Source organism: Prionailurus bengalensis, chromosome A1 (assembly GCF_016509475.1).
Source record: "Prionailurus bengalensis isolate Pbe53 chromosome A1, Fcat_Pben_1.1_paternal_pri, whole genome shotgun sequence".
In the NCBI taxonomy this organism is placed as follows: domain Eukaryota; kingdom Metazoa; phylum Chordata; class Mammalia; order Carnivora; family Felidae; genus Prionailurus; species Prionailurus bengalensis.
Genome location: NC_057343.1, coordinates 147530625 through 147550838, shown reverse-complemented (window position 1 = coordinate 147550838; position 20214 = coordinate 147530625). Strand labels below are relative to the sequence as shown.

Genomic DNA, 20214 nt, shown 5'->3' with positions numbered 1-20214 from the left:
AGACTTTTCTGACCTATTGTTATCAGTGCTGAAGGAAAACTAGTATGAGAGAGAATCATGGCCCCATGTTTTCAAAGTGGAAGAAGGCAGAGGACACACCTAGGCATGTCTCCCAGACCAGCTGAATTAAGTTCACACCTCAAATATAAACATGCACCTTTGTATAAAACGGTTTCTGGGTTAGTTACTCAGAACCACCATTTTGAGTCACCATTTATAAACTTAGATTTTTTTTTTATGACTGCCAATTTTTCCAGGAAGATAAAGTTTCACACTTTCTATTTTTTAACTCGATCACCCTAACCTTATCACACAGTTTCCCATTTAGAAAAGTTTTTAAGTGCAGAATGGTTTTACTGTTTCCTATATTATTTGATTCAGCATAGAATCTACGTTAACATGAGAGTAATCTAAATTGGGAAAAACTTCTGCATAGTCAGTCTTTCTAATCTTAGTTTCAAAAGGTGGAAAGGGAATGTAAGAAACAGGAAACATGAGATAGTTTCCAAGAAACTATCATTAGCAGAACAATAATGTCCAATCCTGGCCTCTTTCAACTGTACTAGACAGTGGACATTACCTTCAATACTCTGAGAATATATTCCTTTCTACTTACTGCTCTGCCAGAGGCTTTACACTGAGAAAATTCTAGATGCTATGACTGTGAAGTTGCCACCTACAGCAATGGAAGCCAGCTGACCTGACGAATAGAGCGACCTGTTTGTTTCCAATAGGTACACTCCAATAGGTATCCTCTAATGAGGATAGCATCACTTTTAAGAAAATGACACCCTGAGGGGAATGTCTTACCAGCAAGAGAGAGAACCTGCTAAAAAAAAAAATTCTTCTAGCCCAACCTCTCAGACCCCAGTAAAGGAAAAATCACTATTCTTTCAAATCACATATTTAAACTAGTATACAGCAATTTAACTAAAATCAGTGATTTTAACTTCTAAATTAAAAAGATACAAACCTGAATTGATCTATTAAACTGTATGCACTATGTGTTCTCAGCCAGCTTACCAAATTCAAAAGATGGTGTGGTCTGACCTTTAGGAAGGAATAAGTTGCATTTGATAATGAAAGTGGCAAGTATTATTCGATGTAAAGAAACTGCTTTTAGGAATTTTGCTGGAGAGATAAATAAAATATTTGAGCAGAATAGAAGGTATCATAAAAATTCCTAGAGATAAAACAATGATATCATAAAATAAGTAACATTACAGCCTGTTTTTTAGGGAGCAGAGGTAATGCTGACATATCCATATCTGAAGTTATATGTGACACAATGAATTATAGCATTTCCTAGAACTGAGCTAGATTGTATTTGTTGTAAATATTCAGAGCCTTATTAAAATACCCAAGAGACAACAGCTTAACAGTATGTTGAACTTTCATAAAATAACATTTAAACTACAGACCTGTTACCCACCCCACAAGCTGCACAACAAACCTACAAAATCCTGGGAGAGAAAACGCAAAGCACACCTGTAGACATCTTTCTATCAGCCTTAGACATGTGCCAATACAGTTTTAGCTGTCCACAATGTAAGTGCTGAAGGTTAATAGTTAAAGACCGATGGAATGTTAACACAGTCTAGTACTACACTTGAGTAGTAATGCATGGAAAGACACTGAAATTAAAACATTTTGTTCTGCATGTTCTGAAGTGATGTAACAGTGATGATTGGTTATATTAGATGACAAAGCAGGGCTTCTTAGAACTTTAAAAAACACACTCGTATCTAACATTCTTCCAAATAACATATTCTTCCAATTCTTGTACAAATATATGCAGCTAAAATACAGAAATTTTCACACTCCAGTTATCTTCTAATGGCAGCATTTGGTAGGTTGATTTTTTTTTTTCCAAAAGTAATTTTCAAGATAAAATGCAGATTGCCTTGACTGGTATGTCTAGAAAGCAAAGACTTACCTGTCTTGTTTTCTCTGACCTCAATAATATAAACATTTATGTCAGGGTGGAATTTTGTCCCTGCTGGGGGTTCTGGAGTGGAAAGCGCCTGAGGTCTGAAGGCCTCTTTGCCTTCCACAGTGGGTGGTCTTGTTGGCTGTGTAGCAGATGGAGTACTTGAAGTTGTGAAATACTCTCTATCAATATCAGTTTCTGTTTCCTTCACTACAACATCCTCGAGTGTAGTGGGAGGAACACGAGACGTTGATTCTCCAATGATTACCATGTCTCTGGTTGTTTCTTCTCCGGGTTCCCTGTCAATGAGAGGCGGTTTCTCAGTGCGTGCTGGAGACGGCTTGGATGAAGTCGTGTGGAGTCTTTCTACTGAACTGAAGGTGGCAGTGATATCACTTGGAACGGTGGCTTTAATTGTTGAAAATTCTGGTATTTCTGTGGCTTTGGGCTTTTCAAATAATCCTGAGCCTAAATCCATATAATCTAGAGATGTTTTCTCTCTTTTCTCAGTAGTGGTATCCTCTATAAGCTGGGTAACATGGGTGCCGAAATGTGATACAAATCCCCCTGGACTAGTACTTTCTGTTTCATACTTTCGTTCAGGCTCTGGACTTAAAGACACCTCTGATCCTATGCTTGGCATTAGTGTTATTGCTTCATCAGTTTCTGCTTTGTGCTCAGTGACAGCACCAGGTGGATAAGACATACTATGCTCAATTTTTCCAACTGGAGTTGTTTCTAAAACTGGGACTCTCTCAGAACCTGTCACCAATCTGTCTTCAGAGACTGTGTATGCTGACCCATCACTCTCTTGTTCATCTAAAGGTGTTGCTGCCTCCTTGGCTGTGTCAACTGCAGAACTGAGAGTAGGAACTGGTTTCTCTGAAGTCTGTTCTTCCCAAGGGAATTCTTCTTGAGTTGTTCCCTGCGTGATTTTTGTTGTTGTTCTTAGACTCTCAGGAGAAAGAGTTGCTTCAAGATGAGTCTGATCAATGACATGTATGTCTTGAGAGGGTGCACCCAGAACTTCACCTTCTGAGGGAACAGAAGGTACCAACACTCCCCATTCTGTCTTGGGAATTACAGAAAGAGGAATGGTATGGGAAGTGTCTACATAAGTAGTAGATTCTTGGGTGCTACTATAATTAACAAATGCCAATCCTTCTACTTCCGAAGTCTGGGCAAATTGGGGGACAGTAGATACTGGCTTAGAGACATCCCTATATTCTCCTTCATCCAAAGCACTTCCTTCTGTAGTTGCATAAACAACTTGGCCTCCCGTGCTTGTGACAAGTGGAACTCTTCCTTCGATTGTAGAATCTCTCAAAGTTGGCTTTTCTGCAATACCAGTTAACATAGTTGGCTGAAATCCAACTGTGAATTTCCCGTGGCCTGCTGTATCTTCCTCAGTTAACTCCTCTAATGGCTTTTGAGTACTATCTGGAAAAAGAGTAAATTCATCTCCTCCATCTTCAGTGAAACTTGGAATTTCTTTATCATTTCCACCCACTTCTGTAGTAGTGAGTAAGGCAGGGGGTAATCTTGGAGGGCCTGCATGTTCTGTGAACTCTAAAGGCTTCGATGTTGTATTATCTTCATCCCATGCCCATTTTGATATAGTGACCACCTCCACATTTAAAGTGCTGTGGCTCAAATGTGTTGTCGTAATACCCTCATCATACTTTGTAGTTTCTTGATAGCCATCTGTTTCTAATTCAACTGGTGTTGTCATAAAGTCTTCCTCCACATCTCTTGCTTCTGGGGGCTTTGTTGTTGTCAGTGCTGGAGAATAAAAAGGTTTGGTCATTTCCACTGAATACTCTGTAAGATGAACTTGCTCTGAGGAAGTGGTTGAGAACTGCATTCCAGAGAAGTCTTCTTCCTCTATTTTTCCTAGAAATGGATCTTTTGTAATCTTTTCCTGTATCTCATCATCAGTGTAAGTATCTGTTTTCAACTCTGGACTTAGTGTTCCTGTTCTTTCTCTTCCTTGTGCCATTTCTGTTTGTGGAGAGGGGTAAATAACTGTGGATATTCCCTCGACTAATCTTTTATCACCAGAATAAGGAAACAATTCTACTTCTGTATGATGCTGTGATGGGAAAGGTGTAGTAGACACATACTGGCCAAAAAAATCTTCAGTTATCCTTCCATTAGTTTGTTTCTCTTCCCATTTGTCCGTAGTTGATTCATTACTGTCAGGCAGAGTTACAGGTGAAATAATTGTTGAGGCTGAGACTGACTCCCTGTCCTCTAGTTGAGTGGAGGTGGTGTCTTCTGATGTCTTTGACACTGTAACAACTTCAGGTATTTGGCTAAAGACCAAGGTGCTCTGACCAGATCTAACTGTAAATGTTCTGTCTTCCCTGTCATCTTCTCCCACGGTGAATCCATAGTGGCTTGTGGTCACAGATTCGGAAATAGCGCTTACTGTTTTCTTTTCAGTTTTGGATTCCAACGTCATTGTTGTAGATACAAATGGTGTTTCAGTTGCAGACAATTCCTTGGAAGGAATGTGCTTTGAGATTTCCATAGATGTTACCAAGGGACCCACTTCTATTTGTTCAATTTGGGTAACTGATTCTCGTGTTTGTATGTCTTCCCTGACACCATCCCATGAATCAGGAGCAGGACGGGGGATGACGGTTGTACTTTGGGGTGCTTCTTCCCTAATTTCAGATATGTCTGGCTCTCCAAGTGGTCCTGATGCAGAAGGTGAGTCGTAGTCCAAATCCCAAGGCTTTCTGGTACTCCCAGTAGGTGTGGATGATTCAGTGGCTACTCTGTGTGTGACAGCTTGAGACTGAACTGTGGTTTTCTGTTCAAAACTGACTATATTTCCCACAGGAGGGAACTTTGTTGTAATTATAGGTAAGTCAGTGATTAAAGGGATGACTGGTGTTGTTCTGTCAGGTACCATTTGTAGTTCTTCAGAAAAACTGGATGATGCAGTTTCTGCAAGGATATTCAGTTCGATGGTTGTAGCCTCTGATATATTCTGTTTAGCTAGAAAAATAATTTCAAAGAGTTGATTAGACAAGTCACTAATAAAAAGTTGTACGTCCAGTGTTTGTCAAGTGCTGCTGTGTACTTTGGGGTGACCCAAAAGCGTTTGTGATGAAGGGAATCTAGAAACTATAATTAAATTAACTCAGACAATTGAACATTTTATAGTCACAAACTGATCACTTGTTTCATATCGTAAGGGTTATCACTGCTTTTACCCGTAAGTATGAATGACTGTTTTTGGTTAGGGAAAATGAATATTATGTATTTTAAGATAAAGAGAAGTCCAAAAAAATATGAATGTAGAGTTTGGAAACAGTGGATAGGTTACTTATCAGAAACTACAGCAGCAAATCAAAGCTTAGTAGGAAAACTTGGTAATACTACTCTCCTGAAGGGTTCCTGTGTACTCTGCCTCTATCTTTCTCCCTCCTTTTCAAGCTGCACTGTGTCTCAGGGGAGAGGGAGTGCCTCAGATTGCAAAACAACAAAAAAGCCACATCAAATGTACCCAAGATACATGTAAACTATTACATCGTCCATAATGTGGGGGGTTTCATAAAAACAGGATATTAAACATTTTAATACCACTCTTCACTTGATTCCAGGTGTTGAGACATTTGTCTTCATCTTCCTTTCCACTCTGCAGTGCAGCCTTGTTTCTAATAAACAATAAGATGTTTCTGGCAGAGGCTGCTTGGCGTTTTTGATACTTCTGTGTTTTGTTCTATGTTCCACACACTATGTTTGCAACTCTTAAGGGTCTTGGTTCCAGGCTTACTTTAGCATGAAATACGAACATAGACCAGGAAGTGAAGTACCCACATGATATATTTTAGGTTTGTAATTACAAATCACTGGAAACAACTCCGAGCATCAGAAAGAACGGTCTCAGGCAATAAAAAGTAACATGTCATCATAAAATGCTACATTATAATAACTCCAGATTTACAAAGAATGGCCTGTCCTGTTTAAAGAAATGTAAAACGTGTGTAAAAGTGACGGTGTTATAGACGAGATTCCTTTTCAACATAGGGAACATGCAGCGGCTTAGTACGCAAAGATTTTTGTTTCTTAAAAAAAATTGGATTTTCAAAAATCAAAAAGTAGTCATCACTAAATTCAGAAGGAACTGTTCTAAGGAAACACGTAGTCACTATTTCACCACATCCTGTATGATTTAAAATAGTTGTATGCATATTGCCTGTCTCCCTGATAAGAGTTGCAATATCTGTAGTATTTGTAATACCTTGTGTTTCACTCTCAATAATCCCCAAACAGGAGTTTTCCAAAGGGAAAACCAAAGTGGATATCTTTGAACTCCATCTACTCTGTCAAAATTTAATGATCTTTGGACACTGAAACTGCTGTGTATGATACTAGAATTGTAAATATATGTCATCACATATTTGTCCAAGCCCACAGAAGGTACAACATAAAAGATGAGCCTTTATGTAAACTATGAACTTTGATTATGATAAGTCCACATGCATTCATCAATTGTAACAAATGTACCACTCTGGTGTGGGATGCTGACAATGGGGGAGGCTACGCACCAGAGGGGGCAGGAGGTAAATAGGAAACCTCTGCACTTTCCACTGACTTTCACTGTGAACCTAAAAACTAAAAACTAAAAGTACTCTAAAAACTAAAGTCTATTAGAAAATTTGAAGATAGGATGATGTGACTTTGTTGTAAATCAGACTTGAGTTGTAACATGTTGTTTATTTTTGTTTGCTATGAGCTGTTATTAGCTGTGGTCATTCTGCAGACCATTCTAAAGCTCAGATCCACGAATTTTGTAATGAAAACTTGCTGGTCATTTACAGTATGGTAACATTTAAATATTCCTCGAAGTCTGTCACTATTTACCCTTTTGTGTTGGAACAAAACTAAACAAAAACATACTAAATAATCTCTCTCTCCCTCCCTCTCTCTCTCTCTCTCTCTCTCTCTCTCTCTCTCTCTGTAAAGAAAAGCCTTTTCTATATTCATTTCCTGGAAGAGGCTTTGGTCTGTTTTGATTGACATGAACAACTAAAGGAGCCAAAGTGTGGTTGACTCTTTTTCTTCTAATTCAATTCTCTATCCTCTGAAATTCCATAACTGTTACCTCATTTTACTGCCAAATATCATGTTTGTCTTATAACAGCTTTCTTTTGGGAAACAGTAAAATATACATGCAGAAAAAGTTCCCATGGAAACATAACATAAACACTTATGACACTGCTTATTAGAGAAAAATTAATCGCATTATTGTTAATGACAGCAAGAGAGCTGATTTTGCTTTTCTCAGAGTATTTTCGTGGCTGATGAAATTAACTTAAAAGGCGATGATATGGCATTAGGGTCAAACAGAAGGCCTGTGGATCAGGTTGTCCTATGTCTCAATCCAAGTTCCGTGCTAGCAACTTTCTATGATGCTATGAAAATGCTTCTATAGTGTTCCAGAAATGAAGGACTCATCTTTTAAAGATGAAACTGTACGTCACTGTCGATTATTACGGTACCATTTGGTGTTGCCTTCCTCTAGTCCTGGAGCATGGGAAAGCAATGGCACTACATCTCAGAGAATCTCCCTTACAAAGCCAGGATTTCTGTGACTTTGTTTTCACAAACAAGGGTTTTCAATAATTTTAGAACTCTGTTTAAAAGTCTGCTTATAATTTAATTAATTCTACTATTTGGAATGGAAAACCTCAGACTTCCTTTGGGGTTGGGTGGCTTTTTCGTCAGTTTAACAGCTGATTTCCATCCTAAGTCAGAATATCTGATTATCTGTGCCATTTGCTTCAACCATTTCAAGAAGAGGAAATAATTTCAAAAACCACAAATATCTACAAAGAGGTATCTTAAGAATAAAGGCTGCTATATTAATGATGACTATCATAAAGGTGAAAATGCAGCTCCAAATTATTCCAAAAGTGTCCTCCCAGAAGAATTCACATGGAGAGATCTCTGAACTGGAAAACTACCAGTGTTCTTTCAACTTCATTAATGAGAAAGCCAACAGAAATCAGCATACTTCTCTTCCCACAAAGCTCCCTTCCAACCTTTGCAGCTGTCTGCCATACAGATGTTTTGGATCACTGTACTTATATATTTTATGTCCTATGGACTATCTTCTTTGTGCTTCTGTTATAAGACACGAGGCAGATTTTCCCAATAAAACATAAAGCCCCTATTAGCAGCACGACAGTCGATTTAACACACACCCAGGATGCGTACATTATATGAAAATTATTAATTTCAAATTAGTTCTTCTATATGAAAATGTCTTATACGTGAATAACTGTAAACATGAGAAAGCACAAATAGAGTGGATATTCAATAAGTTGATTCTGAGTTCATTGTTAAATAAAGCGTAAAGGTTGGAACCGTGGTATTAGAATTCAAACTATTTTTAAAAAGTTTTATGAGTGAGTGATTGAATGCTAACAGATTGAAGTTCAATAGACAGAAAACATATTTAAAATACCATTTAGGGAAAGATTAGTTGGGTGCCTATGATCAGATTATGATCGAGGGCACGAAGAGAATAAGAAGCACCCCAAAGGTTAGAAGGGTAGGGTACTTTTAAAAGTGAACAAATAGGTGAAAATGTAGCATATGAAGTGGTGAGAATTTATTTCACCTTCTCTAAACCATAATTTCTAGCTCCCTAGCTTAATCAAACAGAGGGATATAAAAAATAATGAAGGTTCAAAGCAAGATCACATAGATGATCCAGGGGCTTAGAAATTAACATTTCAAAACAAGGACATTGTTTCAGTTGAGGAAGATGCCTAGGGACAAATGAACAATTGTGTTCAATAATAGATATGGCTGTTATTTAGATTTTGGTCTCCAAGTTAAAAAGGAAAAAAGGGCTCAACGTCTAATGCAATGAATTTAAATAATCAGAAAAATTATCTGAGAATAATGGTAATGGGATATTAGAATGGTTTTTCTGGGAAACGTGCTGTATCTCCCTGGCTTGGAGATCATTAATGATATTACATGAGAGATTATCATGAGTCTTGAATGGCTTTGATTCACTCAAATTTGGGGATGTATGGGTGATTTTTCAAAGTCCTAAGTCTCCAACCTTGGAAAAAATCAAAAGTGCACAATTTAGTTTAATTGTCACAGGGAAATAACACAGGAAAACTTTATTTCACAAATGTATTAATTTCCTGGTTTTTTAAAATCAACTTGACATGAACAGATTCTAATTATGTTTGCCATCAGCCATTGTTAAATTTCTATTCAGTAATGTTCAAAGGAAAATAGAATTATAAGTGAGGTTTTAGAATTGTTCATTCACCAGGAAGTGGCTTAAAAACACCATCTACATTTGGTAAAAAGCAAACAAGAAAAATATGGTTATACTTCTAAATTCCCCTGCTTGAGCAAACAGCTATACATCTCTGGAATCACTTTTGGAACTGCTGCTAAGGTCACAACTCTTATAAACTTTACCCTAAAAACTTAGTCACACCTCAACTGTGTGGGAAAAGTGAACAGCAGTCAAGTCATTTTGAGAGTATTTTTTACATTGTTTAAAATATATACATTAAAAGAATCCTTGAAAAAAGATTTAGCAATTTGGGGAAGCAGTTGGCACTGCATGTAGTTTAAGAAAGACTAAGAAAGATTTTTATGTTATGACTGAGCCTTCTAAATTTTGTATATGCCCAATCAATTTTGAATATAGTAGGTTTTAGGAAAGAAATAAACAAGAATCTAACCCTTAGATTAGATTTGTAATAGATGAGATTACCCTTTGGTTTGGAAAAAAAAAAAAACCCAAAATTTGAATCATGATATTTGGAAGTTATATATTTCCAAGTTATATGAATTCAAATGAATTAGAGGGGAAAAAATAGGAAACTAGACCTGAATTTTCAAACTTTTCTCAGATTTTATGCAGATTTTTAGTAGGTAATTATTGTATTTGAATAGAAATATCTTATTTCATACATTCATGTGAATTCCTCATTTAAATAAATAATTTAAAACACATCAGGATGAATTCTTGGTGGCTACAGACAGCCTTTGGTTTAAGTTTTACCCTAGGGGTGAAAAAAAAAGGTTGTTTAAAAGTTTTGTCTTGCCAGTTTTATATAAAGCAAGAGAAAATGCAATCTAACAAGATAGTCAGGTTGGATAATTCCACTTCTTCCCTAATTAAACATCCCAACAGCAATCTGATTTTAGTTCTTAATCATAGTCACTTAATGTAAAACTGATTTGAGAGCTTGAACTACTTGAAAGTCACTGTTAGGAGATTGTGGCTTAAAAAAAATGTATATCTTTCTACTTTTAGAGATAGGCTTCCCTTATTATTGTTTTAATTCCCCCCCCCCCGGCCCCCCAAAAAATAACTAAGGAAGACCTTTTCTATTGTTTCAGTCTAGGAACAAAAGTTAGTATTTTCAATGGCTTTGTATAGCCAGCTTGTACCATGCCAAAACACAAAACATGGCTTTCACACTCAGAGAGTTGAGTCAATGGGAGGAGATGTGGGCAAAGGCCCCTTAGCAGGGAGGCAGCAACATGTCAGTGCCTTTCCATTGCACTAACGTCTATTCTGTGGAATACTCAGACATCCTAGCATGACTTTTTGGTTGACAAAGAATGCCTGTGTGTTTCACTTTAGAAACCAATTACATAATAAGCTAGTGTATTTTCTACTCGTTTCAGTTACACATAGCTAAAACAAGATATATTCGAAACTTAGTAAAAACCTTTCACTATATTTCAATATGACATGGCTCTACTTTGAATATACTCCCCCAAATTCTAGGAAATTTTTGTTTTGCTATCACAATACAGACCAGTAAAAGTCACAGTGAGACTCTAGACTACTTGCTTGTTTGACCAAGCAAATTCTACAAGCATACTGTGTGGCTACGACTGCTAAAATAACTTAAGGACATCTGATAATTTTAAATAAGTAAATCATGTATGGATAAATGTTACTTAAGATCAGTTTTAAGTAGCAAACCAAATTGAAAGTAGGCTATGTTACACCTTGCAAACAACATATACTGCACTTCAATATGTACTACAGAATTAATGATGAGAAGGCACGTATTTCCATGACCTGAAATAAAATAAGATAAATGGAGATTTTTATTTACAGCATGGTTCCTTGTTAGGAATTAATTGAACATTATGATTATCCATCTCGGTTCCAAGTACTCACCTGCAATTACTGAAATTTGAATTCTCCGCCATTTCAAAGAAAGACATACCAAAGACAAAAGAAGCAGAATTCAAGAATTCAACTCAGCTATAGTTGGCCTCAACATTATAGCACCAACACTCTAATTACATTTAAGGACTGCAATTAATGTTAAAAAAAAAACAAAAACTAATCGGAAATGTGTTCTGTGGTTCTAGGTGCAATGGAAGCACTGTTAAGACCTCAACTCGACATTTCCTTATCACTTCAAAAATAGCATTTGTCAAACTTCCACCTGTTTTAACCATATTGCTGCTGTTCCATGTATTTGCCTTCAGAAGTCATTGAACTGTTTCCATTCTGTGCACACACGGCAAGACATGGGATCCATTCCCATCAGTTGAACACCAATGCATGTCTTCGAAGTATGTTTTTAAAATCTGTAATTTTTAAAAAGGTAGCAAACACTTACGTTTAAAGCAGTAGGCATCAAATCTGCTATCAGGGGGAGGGAAGCCTGTCTGGTTCTCAAAACGATACAGGGTTCTCACCCCAAGTAAACCACCTCCACACTGGGCCCTGGCCACAGTCACAGGATGGCGAACGCTGGCATCCGACAGCCACCCATAATCGCACTGGTCAAAGCCATTCCTCCAAGCCGCTTGGAGTTCCCCCACTGTCGCCAGCCGGGCATCCTGGTTTTCGCACTCTTCTTCAGCCTCCTCAAAGGTAAATTTACTGGGAGCAGTGATATGGAACACGTCACCTGGAATAAGAAGAGAGTAAAAACAAAACAAAACTCTAAGTTTTACGATTCATTCCTTTCCAGTTTACGGGTGGGTGGGGCGAGGTAGAAGGATATAATACTTTTTTCATGGTAAACTGGCAGCTTCTGATACTTTAAAGCAGTAAACATAACAATTACCCAATTTCGGTACTATTCATGTATAATAAGAAATAACACATACCAGAAAAGTTCATATATATTAACTTTATTATCAGATGACTGCTTTTATGGCCTACGGATATACAGAAGCAATCATTTGATAATAAGTTATGATAAATTCTTTAAAATGAACAGACCTTTCCAATGGATTCTTTGGATTACTATCTGGAAAATGAGTTTTCTCTTCAGTGAAAAGGCCTGCAATGTACTTAACAATGCATGCTGGAAAGGGAAACTGTATTGAAATGTCACCAAGGTTATTTCACTTTGGTCAACCTGAAAGCAAACAGTAGTTCTCAGACCTTCCTTCTCACATATCTCTACCATCAAAATGGATTCACTCCTATCAAATTAAACGACAAAACAAGAAAAACTACAAGGTTTGAAGGTAGGAAGAGACAGAAGCAAGATGGAATGCTGTTATGTGTGAGGCCTGCTGGGGCTGTGTGATTGTTATGTCAGCCGGGGCTCAGAGTGAATGGAGGCCAACATCAGCTTCCACTCAACTGGTCAAAGTGACCAAAGTCCCCTGAAGGAAGGGGCACCTTTTTCTTTTCTACTTACTCTGTCCATGGTGAATACCTCTTGCAATCCGTCTGTCCTTTTTCCAGTTCTCACAAAGATAACTACATATGCTAGCAGGGGTGCTAACTAGGGTTGAGAAACTCCTACATTTGTTTATTGATTAACAAAGAAAGGCTGAACATTTACTTTGTTCATCACCAGGCCCAACTGGCAGAGAATATGTTCATTATAATTTAACATGTCACAATAAAATATTCCGGAAACGTCAGAGAGTTTGTTAAATTGGTACTTGGACAGCTAACAAAACAATTGGCTGAAATAAATTCAGTGCAAATCAAATGATGCTTTTCACAGTTGGGTACAAGTGGCTCAAAGAGGCAGAAGTAGAGAATACCTAAGCTAATCCATCAGGCAGGAGGAATATAAAATGTGGCAGAGAGGAAGAAGCTAAAATATCAATAGTCCATCACTGCAGCAGCCGCGGGTCCTGTTTCTGATTCTGTGATATATTAGACAACGGGGACTCTAGAGCTCTCATGATTCAGATCCTCACCTGACTAAATCCAGATGTAACCAGCATTTGTTAAAAATGAATAGAGCCATTACTCTCTCTGAGTGTGCGATAGCTTTCTAAAACAAGAAAAATTAGTCACGGGAAAAATGGCCAAATCACACATATCAATTTTTGTCACTCTAAATCTAAAATTGCTGCTGAGGAAACTAGGCCAAATCCCTACAAGAGCTATTTGAAGAAGAGAGAGAAAATGACTTTTACCTGACTGAAAAGAGTAAGGTAGACGTGAGAATAGGTTTTTGTCCTTAATTGTCTAGGCTGGCAAGGTCAGTAATCTCAAATCCAAAAATACACTACAGCAACATAAGTTCCTCCTCCCCATTCCTGCACTACCTCCCTCCCTAACAAGCTGTAAAAGCATAAGAGTCACAGTACCAGTTACGTAGCATGTATCAATGATGCTTGTTAAGTGAACGGAATTTCAAGTTCTTGCTAAGAAACAAGGTGCTATTTTTCTTCCATCCTTCCCAAGCAGCACATTAAAAACAGCTCACTGAAGCAGACCTTTGGGTATAGCTGCTGTCCAGAACAGCTGATTCATCTCACCTATGGATTTGGCTTAAAGCAACACAGGGAAAGGCAGACAGACTGTGTCTGTGTCCTCCAGTGGCCTCATTCACTTCAAAGGAATGCAAGTGTGAACATGGGCTGCGTGCCAATTCGTTTTCCTCCAAGGTAGAACACTTGCATTTGTTATTACAGCTGGAATATCACTCTATTGCCTTAGTTTCCTACGTCCTGACGTACTTCGACTTGGAGGCAAAATTTACTGTTCTTTTAAAGTAATAAGAGCGATCAGCCAACCAGAGCAGGGCAAAGAAATGTAACCGGTTGAGTAAAACTCTGCTACTCCAAGCAGCAATGTTAGTGTATATGTTGGGGGAAATCAACTTCTCCAAAAATGGCCAGACCAAACGGCTAATGAAAAAAAAATAACAGCACGATTTCATGGGTAACTGGTTTCCCTGTTTTAAACCACAAACATGTCTGGGGTAATAAAAGAAAGAAAGGTTTCAGAAGATGCTGGTAGGTTACAAAGAGAATTCCCTTATTATTATTAAATTAATAAAGACCTACCCTTATAGAACTTTTCATATAGAAAGTCTTGTTAAATCTGACGTTATATCACAATATCAATTATTTAATGCATTTGCAGGATACAATTTCCATCCATCTATCCAATACTCATAAAATAATTATTTTACTTATTTGATTAAATTCTATAATTCCTAAAGTCATCTATTTTCCTTTATATGTAGGAATTTTTCCAACACTGCAAAAAAAAATGTCGAAAAAGATATCACCATGAGGTTTCATTTAACTCAGTTGAAAAAAAAATAGTTAACTGGCATTGAGTTTAGTTTAAAGTGACAACCAAAATAATTCATTTATAAATATATATATGGCAAATTGTTTTATTTCAAGATGAGCAAAAGAAAAGAAAAATATTTATTTTAACTCATTTCTAAAAAGTAAATATTTAACACCTCCTAAATCACGATTTAACATGTTTATGTTATGTTAACATGTTAACATGTTCATGTTTAACATGAACATTATTTTGCCCACTTCAAAAATCTAATAATAAAGTATCCACACTACACAATTATCTTACTGTATCTTGAAGCTGTTAGAATGAACAGTCTATACCAAAAATGAGAAAAATTAACTTATTCAAACTTTTCCCTTCCTATGTATCAACCTCAAAATATTAGGGCCAGGACATCTTATACTTTTTAAAAATATTCCAGAATATCCTAGCAACAGTTTTATATAGAAACCCAAACCAGAAAAAAAGAATAGGTGAGTCAAAAGGAACGCAGAGTAGTAATTGAACTAGTTCATATTACTGTCTTTGATTCCTAACACACCTATAACTCAAGTATTGTTGTATTCACTACATGCCTGTTTTTTTTTTTTAGTTTTTTTCAATGTTTATTTATTTAAGAGAGACAGAAGAGACAGAGCTTGAGTAGGGAAGGGGCAGAGAGAGAGGAGACACAGAATCTGAAGCAGGCTCCAGGCTCCAAGCTGACAGCACAGAGCCCAACACAGGGCTCGAACTCACGAACCATGAGATCATGACCTAAGCTGAGGTCAGACACTTGAACTGAATGAGCCACCCACGTGCTCCTATATGCCTAGTTTTAATTAGACAATCCTTTGGCATTTCTAACATAATATAAGTGTAGGTAACCTGTTGTTTAAATCAGGATTAACCTTTTAAAAGCTTATTTTTTTAATGTTTATTTATTTTTTGAGAGAGAGACACAGAGAGAGCAGGGAAGGGACAGAGAGAGGGAGAGACACAGAATCCAAAGTAGGCTCCAGGCTCTGAGCTGTCAGCACAGAGCCTGATGTGGGGCTCAAACCCACAAACCATGTGATCATGACCTGAGCTGAAGTCGGCCGCTTAACCGACTCAACCACCCAGGCATCCCTAAAAGTTTATTGTTGAAGATGTGGATCAGAAAGGCTGTTAACTTATGGTCCATGTTCAATGAACATAATTTCCCAAAATGTCTTGTGTCGAAAACTGGTGACCCCTGAGATGTGAGCAGGTGTTCTACAGAAAAGAGGTTGCAAGGACAACTGCATTTAGAAAACAAATACAATTCATATGACAGGTTTTTTCTATGCAAGACTTATCAGAGCATTTAGTATTATAGTATTTATTGATAGTCCCCACAAGGAAGTCATGATGTGTAAACCATTTGATTGGAGAACTTTCTTTTACTCAGAGAATACTAATTAAGTCCATGGATCTGTTTCACAGCATTGTTTTCCAAACTCAGCAAATCCACAGCAAGTACAACTTAGTGTTATGTTTCTGGTTGCCTATGTGTCAACCTGATTTAAGATAGAAGCGAAGTAAACCAGGTAACCAAACAGCATCAAAGCAGGAGCCAAAAAACTAGAGTACAAAGCAAAGGGCACATGAGGTTCATTGCCTTCCAGGGTTGCATCAAAGACTGCCAGTGAGCACAGGAGGCTGGGGAGAGCAGGGAGCCTTGATGAAGTGTCTAAGATGGTATTTAAAAGCTGAACACACAAATTCATTTCTTAAAAAAATATCTTTTGGTGGCACCTGGGTGGCTTAGTTGGTTAAACTTCTGACTCTTGATTTCAGCTCAGGTCACAATCTCACAGTTCATGGGATCGAGCTCCGTGTTGGGCTCTGTGCTAGACAGCAAGGAGTCTGCTTGGGATTCTCCCTCTCCTCTCTCTCGCCCCCTCTCCCTGCTCGTGCTCTTCTGTCTCTCTCTAAAAATAAATAAATAAACATTTAAAAAATATCTTTTTGAAAAAAAAGTAAACCAAGCAAGAGCTGATAAAAGCAACAGGCTTTCTCCTCAATAATAAATTGTAGGCACAGAGCTTTCCCACAGAAAGAAAGCATAGCCCATAGGAAAAAAGAACTGCAGATTCTAAGCTAAACATTGACCACTTTTACACTGAGAAAGCAGTCAAGATGTTAAGATTTTCAATGTCTCCACTGATCTACTTTCAGTTTTTTTTTTTTTTTTAATTTTTTTTTTTTTTCAACGTTTATTTATTTTGGGGACAGAGAGAGACAGAGCATGAACGGGGGAGGGGCAGAGAGAGAGGGAGACACAGAATCGGAAACAGGCTCCAGGCTCCGAGCCATCAGCCCAGAGCCTGACGCGGGGCTCGAACTCACGGACCGCGAGATCGTGACCTGGCTGAAGTCGGACGCTTAACCGACTGCGCCACCCAGGCGCCCTACTTTCAGTTTTTAAAGCGATAGTCAGGAATTATTTATAGGTCAAATGATGTGTTCTAAACTATAACACAGTGGAATGAAATGAGACAGATATAAAGCCTGGACCAGTAAGAATAATGTAACTCCAGCCTTGGTCCAAAAATGAATGATCATAAGAGGATGCACCAATACATAAAGTCTGAAGTTCAGAGGCAAAGGCAAATCCAGAACCAAGGAAACAAGACAAAGAGAAAGCAAACATGGGAAATCAAGCAAAGCAACTCAGTGCTTTTACTTAGTTTCTCTCTCTGCAACATGACTTAATTGGTCAGGTTGTAGAAGTTTCCACCCCGAAGGTATCCTAAAGGCACCCTTTTGCCTCTGATGTAGGCAGTAAAATTTCCTTCTGAATCACAGCAGAATTTTGTGAGAGAAAATGCCTATCTTACGAACATAGGACAGGATTGTGTTCTATTTCTACACCTCAATACTTATAACTGAGCCATTTAATGTACTTTAGATTTACTGGATAGTTGCCTTCCTGGAAGGCAAACATACTTGTATAAGTTGAGGATGAGTCAACTGTCTCACTTCTAGAAGTAGCCTCATCAAAGTAGCTACACCTAGAAGATCCTTACTATCAAATTTGTAACTAGAGCACAGATTTGGAAGGTGTTTCTAAATGTTATACATCTATGAGAGAATACTTAATTTTTCTTGAAAGAGAGCAAATAAAACATCAAGAAAGAAATATACAAAATGTTTTACATACACAAAACAATACATTACTTACCATAAAATGACAAGTTCATTTAAGTTAGTATAAGTAAGAATTCATTAAGGTGTATACATATATGCTCACATTAGTAACACATAAGATATAACGATGCAGAACAGAGGATTTCACACATAGTATAATTTACATATCCATTTGAAAAACACATATGCAGTATCTTAATGCATATTTTTCCAAAATCTCAACTTAAATGTTAACTTAAATTATTCCTGTTATTTTAACTTTCTAGGGATGTCCTAGAAGGAACTGGAAGATACTGCTTGTGAGACTTTAATATCTGATGACATCCCACAAATTAAATTTACCTTAACTGTGGGAATTAACACCACCAGAAATATTGAGAAAATAAAATACTTTCATTTGACAACTAACTGCTACAAGACTCCCTGGAAATTGGACCATGCGTGTTCTTTTCCCACACTTCTGATTGCTAAATGGACAAGCGGCTTCTTGGCAGACTAAAGAATGACAAAGACTAAAAGGCAAGCGATGATGAAAACAAATCAAACGTTTAAAATGACCCACATCATTCCAAAGCTAGAGTTTATACCCAGGAGTAACTCGGAAAAATTATTAAAGAGCCGGACCTAGAGCAAAGCTACGATAAGAGTGTTCCCTCTTGCTGACAATTCCTTATGAATACCAAGGAGGAAAAGGGAATTGGCAGGGGCAGGTCATATTCAATTCTCTCCTGGACTAAGCCGACAGAGAGTCAAAGCTGAGATCTCATCAGTTTCCTCACTGGGTATGTTTGCTGGGTAGTGTGATAAATGTTTTTTTTTTTTCCTGTTTATTTGTGCTCATAACCCTTTTATTGTAAATTGTCCAGTCTGAAAGTAAGTTCTTATAAACGAATCATGATTCACTTTACTCGTTTGAGAACAGAACTCTGTCTTTCACTTTAAGGAAGGTTAAGATTTATCAATGTGACTATATTTCCTCGTTATTTAAGTGAAAATAAGTAATAAATGTATGCAAAGTAGCTACAGTGCGTGAGCTGGAAGTAGCCACATGGGATGAGCTTCTAAATACTGATATAATAAAACCACTTACGGCAAGTTTCCTGGTGATGAGAGTAAGTCAGCACAATTATTATTAACTTTGAAGTTTGGGATTTTTAAGTTTCAAAGGAGGTTTCTCTTTTCTTTTTCTTCCTCTGTCTCTCTCTTGCCCTCTTTCACTCTCTTATTCTTGCTCTCTCTTTTTTGCCTGTGTCTATATAGACATGATCAAAGCATCGAAGACTAATGCTCATTATTCTCTGGGTCACAAAATCCATTGGCTGTATATGCTTGATGAACAGCTAACGCACTGCTAAATAATCTTGACGACTGATATTTGAAGGTCATTCAAAGTCACGTCAATTCCCCTAAGATATGCTCTTTCACCTGCACAGAGACCACCCTTCTGTTAATAGTGACAAGCAAACCTCCGAGGCTGCCACCGTCACCTCACTCCATTTCTAGTGGTAGGCAGGCATTATTTCTAATTTGGAGATAATGAGACTGGAAAGCCCGATCAGCACCTTACAGATTTCTCACTTGTTTTTAGACTGAAGGAGAAACATGATGTGGCTTGAAATAAAGCTTTGAACTTTTTAACTTTTAATTAATTATTTAAAAAAATTGTCATCCGTTGGCTGTGATCGTTAACATGCTCCAAATCAGATAGGAATCTACATATATGTCAATGCATTATTATACAAGATTTCATGTATATCAATTTGAGAAAGGAAGCCTCACTAAAATTTAAACATATTTTTATGGTTTTCAGGATGTCGGATCTCATTCTTTCCTACTGACAGAGCAGTAAGATTTTAATTAGAGTGAGAAAGAGGTTCTGAAACATTTCTGGGTGTCTGAGTCTTCAAAATATATAAGAGATTGAATGTGCTATTTGATTTGACAGGCACAGTATGGCTGCAGGTCTACACAGGCGGATAAGCCTAGTTTGGCTTTTTTTTTTTTTTTAACTTTTCACAGCTGAAAGGTAAATGGTCACTGTATTTCCAAAGACATTCTTTTGATTCAGAACTCCAAGAGATCTTGACATCAAAACCTTACAGCAAATGACTGTCACATGCTTCAAGGGGTGTATGACATGACAAGTCTACTTCCTTACGGTAAGATTACAAATGAAAGGGACTATATATAGAAAATTCTAAGGATTCTATTAAAAGGTTATTAAAACTGGGGCGCTGGGGTGGCTCAGTTGGTTAAGCGTCTGACTTTGGCTCAGGTCATGATCTCATGGTTCGTGGGTTTGAGCCCTGTGTTGGGCTCTGTGCTGACAGCTTGGAGCCTGGAGCCGGCTTTGGATTCTATGTCTCCCTTTCTCTGCTCCCCCATCACTCATGCTCTTTCTCTCTCTCAAAAATAAATAAACATTTTAAAAAGTTATTAAAACTAATAAACAAGTTCAGCTAAGTTGCATGATACAAGATACATGACCAATATATAAAAATCAATTGCATTTATATATACTTCCAATAAATAATCAGAAAAAGGAGTAAAGAAAATTCCATTTTCATTTGCATCAAAAAGA

At 37.4% G+C, this 20214-nt stretch overlaps 1 protein-coding gene across 2 annotated transcripts in view; it reads right to left on the bottom strand.

The window, feature by feature from the left end:
- The window catches only part of VCAN (versican), a 111964-nt gene that overhangs the window by 59899 nt on the left and 31851 nt on the right, over positions 1–20214 (bottom strand). Inside the window, exons 6-7 of one of the 2 annotated variants that reach the window (XM_043593251.1) lie at positions 11578–11871; positions 1937–4936 (exon numbers count right to left, since the gene is read on the bottom strand). In XM_043593251.1, the coding sequence (XP_043449186.1) occupies positions 1937–4936; positions 11578–11871 (3294 nt within the window). The remainder of the gene's footprint in view (positions 1–1936; positions 4937–11577; positions 11872–20214) is intronic. The other variant, XM_043593252.1, reaches the window with a different exon arrangement.